A 4,343-nucleotide genomic window follows, 5' to 3' on the forward strand; every position below is an offset into this window, starting at 1 on the left:
AGTGGGCCCTGATGGCTCTTGTTGGTTCAGTAGCTCAGCAAAATCAAAATTAATGTAGTTGGCAATCCATTGTCCTTAAACTCCCCCAAAGTTGAAGTTCACACAGCAGCAAAGTCCAGGAAGAAGAAGGTGATAGGGAATAAATCTTCTCACAGACCTCCTTTTTTAAAGAAGTAACATCAATAGTATCTTTGTTTTTAAAAAGTGGCTGAACTTCTTGAGGCAAAAGTCCAAAAATTATTTCTTAAAATGGGAACTTCCTCGTTTATTGATTTTTAACATCTTCCTTGCTAAACCAAAAAGCCAAACCTGTGCCGCACAGTCAATTCCAACTGCTACATACACAGGACAGACTAGAACTGCCCCCTAGGGTTTCCAAAGAGATGCTGGTGGGTTCAAACTGCTGACCTTTGGGTTAGCAGCTGAGCTCTAACCACTGTGTCACCATGGCTCCTGTTCCTTAATACTTCATAAAAATTCCTTATATCCCCCACCGGACATTTATTATAAACCTGCCCAGACTATGTCCTGCATCCACGTTGTGATGGTTTTCCATTATTTAGTTTGAACAAATCATGCATCAAAATGAACTGATTAGCTTCCTGTGTCAATTTATTAATTCATTGTCTCTATTGAATTTATTTTCTCTTCCAAGCGTTGTCCTAGATATTCACTATTTTATGAACCCCACTGCTATTTCTCTTCTTTTAATTGGATATTCTCTGTCATCTCAGGGATAACATCATTAACTCAGAAAATTTGCATTAAGAAGTTTTTTAGACTAGCTCTTATGAACCTGGAAAGTGGAACCTACATGTAGAACATGTTTGAAACTTGTTTTTGTCCTTAAGGCCACTGTGAACTTGGACTATTTATTTATCCTTTGTGAGTTGAACTTGGGTAATTTATTTACCCTCTTTTATCCTCCATTTTATCATCTGAGTTATGTAAATATGAATAGACTGTGCCTCAAAGAGCTGTTGTGAAAACGAATTTAACTAAACATTGAAGAATGACAATGATACACCAGTCAATAAGTCTAAGGTATTATTGCTTGGTAGTGCTCATTATTGCTGTGTAAATCCCTGGTTCCACTCGGACTGACTTGTCTCATCCAATAAACCAGAGACTCAAGTGGGAGTACTGAAAGGCAACTTTATTTCATTGTTCAAGGAAGAAAACAGTTGGTGCTGATGTTGCCAAGACTGCTCAGTGAGAGTGAGGCAAAAGGTTACTTCTAAGGGATTTACAAGTAGGAAGATCATATGAGTTACAACGGCAACATTATCAATCAAACTACTTTGGTGCAATGTGGCTTAAATGTTACTTCATGCATCATATGTTCAGAATATGGTTCTTACACTCCACCCAGAGATGGAGAATTTACTACGTATGATGCTTAAAAGGTTACCCAGAATGTCAACCTGGCATCTAAACCAGATCTGCCAATTTCCTCTAGGTCGGGCAGCAATTAAAAAGAGGGAAACCAAGATTTTAATGTAAAACTATGGGAAATATCAAGAAACCAGAATTCTAATGTAAAGCTAAGGGTGAGGGGGAGTGGTGCCAAGCAAGCTGCTCCAGGTAGTAGAATGTTCCCCAGCCTGGGTAACTCTGTCTTATCATGGTCATCTTCTCCTTCTAGCTGCTTCAACCTTTCAGAAATATTGATGCTCATATGAAAATAAAACATGCACCTTCTCTTATATCCCAATGGACTATTTTTATTTGAATTTCATTGTCTACATGAGGGATTTTATTTCATGATAGTGAGCCATTAAAACAATTTAGACTCTGGTAAAAAAAAAAAAATCTTCGGTAAAATCTTAGAAATTTTACAAAGAAAAAATAATAATAAACAAAAATACATGGTAAAATTTGAGGAATAACATGGAGCAACTATGCCCATAAGGCAAGAAAACTGTGTCCTTGCCATATAACATACCTCACTTTAATTAGAAATACATCTTGGTACAAACAATAGGATTATCTCATTTTGCCTCTCACAAGTTGGGTAAAGAAAAGTCAATGGAAATATAGTGCATGATAAATATTGAACAAATGTTAGGGAAACAAAGAAAGACAGGCAACAAATTTAACTCATCATAGCATATCCTGTTACTCAAGGAAATACACAAAGAAATAATTGAATAAATGTTTTTCAAAAGCTTTTCACATACATAATAAAAGATAACAACTCTTGAGACAAAAAGAAAAAAAAAGGTAGTTATTAAATAAGAATGACAAGTGGGAAAGGGAATCCAAACCTGGGAACAACTATAGATGACCTCAAGAAATGTATCTTAATAGGTGTGTGTATTGATCTCGGCAAAAATGCACTGATTAAAATAAAGTCAGATGTGGAGCCGAACCTTTGAATTGCTGAACAGTAAAAAAACAAATTAACATGGGAAGGTAAAGGCATTAATAAGAAAAGACTGGAACCCTAAAGTCTGGAATGGGGGACATTTGAGCAAATTGACATCACTGAGTAACTCAAATCATCACAATACACTGAGAATCATTAAAATCTGGCAGAATCTAATACCCTTCCTCAGAAATTAAGAAGGCCAAAACAGAAGGCAAGGGCTTACACAAATACACACATACACAAACACAAATACTGACATTGTAAAGTTTATTTTAATTGTTGAAAAAAACAGAATCACTGTAACTCCAGTTTTGTACCTACTACTTTTTTCCCACTCCCACTCAGCATATTCACACTCCTTGCCTGATTTCATGGTCCCAAACACACTCTCCTGGAGCCATGGCGGTTCACTGGGCAGGAGCTTGGCTGCTAAGGAAAAGGTCAGCAGTTCAAATCCACCAGTCACTCCTTGGAAAATCTATGGACCAGTTCTACCCTGTCCTATAGAGTCGCTATCAGTCAGAATAACTCAATGGCAAAGGATTTTATTTTCTATCACATTCTCAAAAAACCCAGATGCAAAACTATTGTCCAGGAGATTCTGACTCATAGTGACTGTACAGGACAGATTAGAACTGCCCCATAGGGTTTCCAAGGCTGTAAATCTATGGATGCCAACTGCCACATATTTCTCACAGGTATTGGCTGGTGGGTTTGAACCACTGACCTTTCAGTTAGCAGCCAAGCACATTAATCACTGTGCCACCAGGGCCCCAGCACGTTCTTCTCTACTATAAAATTTACTTAATTGTTATATTTGTGATCCATATCTTCAGTTCAAGGAAGGCAAAGGTTTTTACTCTTTTGTTGATCAATGCATTTAGAAGAGTGACTGGCACATAAGATATTTATAAATATATGTGGAATACATTTGTGCTCTCTATACTCTGTAGTTTATACCCTAAGGAGGCAAACAGACAAGGTTTGAAGCCCATCATGTAATTTATAGGAACCATATCACCGATCAAACTTTAGAAAAGATGTTGCATATTTTTTTACATGTCCTATGTAGGGCATATTTTACGTCTTTGCTCCTTAAGCTATAAATCAAGGGATTCAACATGGGGATAACCAGGGTATAAAATATGGAAGCTACTTTATCACCATCAAAGGAATGACTGGACTTGGGCTGCATGTACATAAAGATTAAGGTCTCATAGAACACTATCACTGCCGTCAGGTGGGATCCACAGGTGGACAAGGCCTTGTGCCTGCCCACAGCTGAGTTCATCCTGACAATGGCTACAAGAACAAGCCGGTAGGAAACAAGCACTATTACAGGGGATGTAATCACATCAATAGATGCTGCGATGAGAAGGATCAATTGAATTTCATGTGTGTTTGAGCAGAGCAAAGATAACAAAGGGTTCGGGTCACAGTAGAAATGACTGATGACATTGAAGCCAGAGAAGGAGAAATTAAAAATCATTATGGTGATAAGAAGTGAAACAAATGCACAATAAAGATAGAGGATTGCCACCAGCACCCAACACACCCTTTGTGACATGGTGACTGAGTAGAGCAGAGGGTTACAGATGGCCACATAGCGGTCATAGGACATTGCTGATAGAATGAAAAGTTCACCATTTATGAACAAAATAATGAAAGCTAGCTGTGTAGCACAAAAATAATAGGAGATTTTGTTTTCATCCACAACAAAATTGGCTAGCATTTTGGGTCCCATGGCTGTTGAATAACCAAGATCAGTGATAGCCAGGTGTCTGAGAAAAAAGTACATGGGAGTTTGTAGCCTGGAATCCATCTTGGTGAGGATGATGATGCCCAAGTTACCCACCACTGAGATCACGTAGATGATGAGGAATAGCCCGAACAATGGCGCCTGCAGCTCTGGGCGGTCTGTGATTCCCGTCAGAATGAATTCATTCAGCACTGTTAGATTGTGTTTGTCCAT

The 4,343-nt window shown here is 38.2% G+C and overlaps 1 protein-coding gene across 1 annotated transcript; it reads right to left on the reverse strand.

Moving 5' to 3' along the window:
- Positions 1 to 3,395: 3,395 nt before the first annotated feature.
- LOC135232108 (olfactory receptor 8K3-like) lies at positions 3,396 to 4,343 on the reverse strand. Its single transcript, XM_064289409.1, has one exon. It carries the CDS (start codon positions 4,341 to 4,343, stop codon positions 3,396 to 3,398), a length of 948 nt encoding a protein of 315 aa, XP_064145479.1.

The sequence above is a fragment of the Loxodonta africana genome, chromosome 7, assembly GCF_030014295.1.
Source record: "Loxodonta africana isolate mLoxAfr1 chromosome 7, mLoxAfr1.hap2, whole genome shotgun sequence".
In the NCBI taxonomy this organism is placed as follows: domain Eukaryota; kingdom Metazoa; phylum Chordata; class Mammalia; order Proboscidea; family Elephantidae; genus Loxodonta; species Loxodonta africana.

Excerpts from the sequence above, each read along its gene's own strand:
- LOC135232108 (XM_064289409.1), bottom strand. The coding sequence starts at position 4,343 with ATGGACAAACACAATCTAACAGTGCTGAATGAATTCATTCTGACGGGA.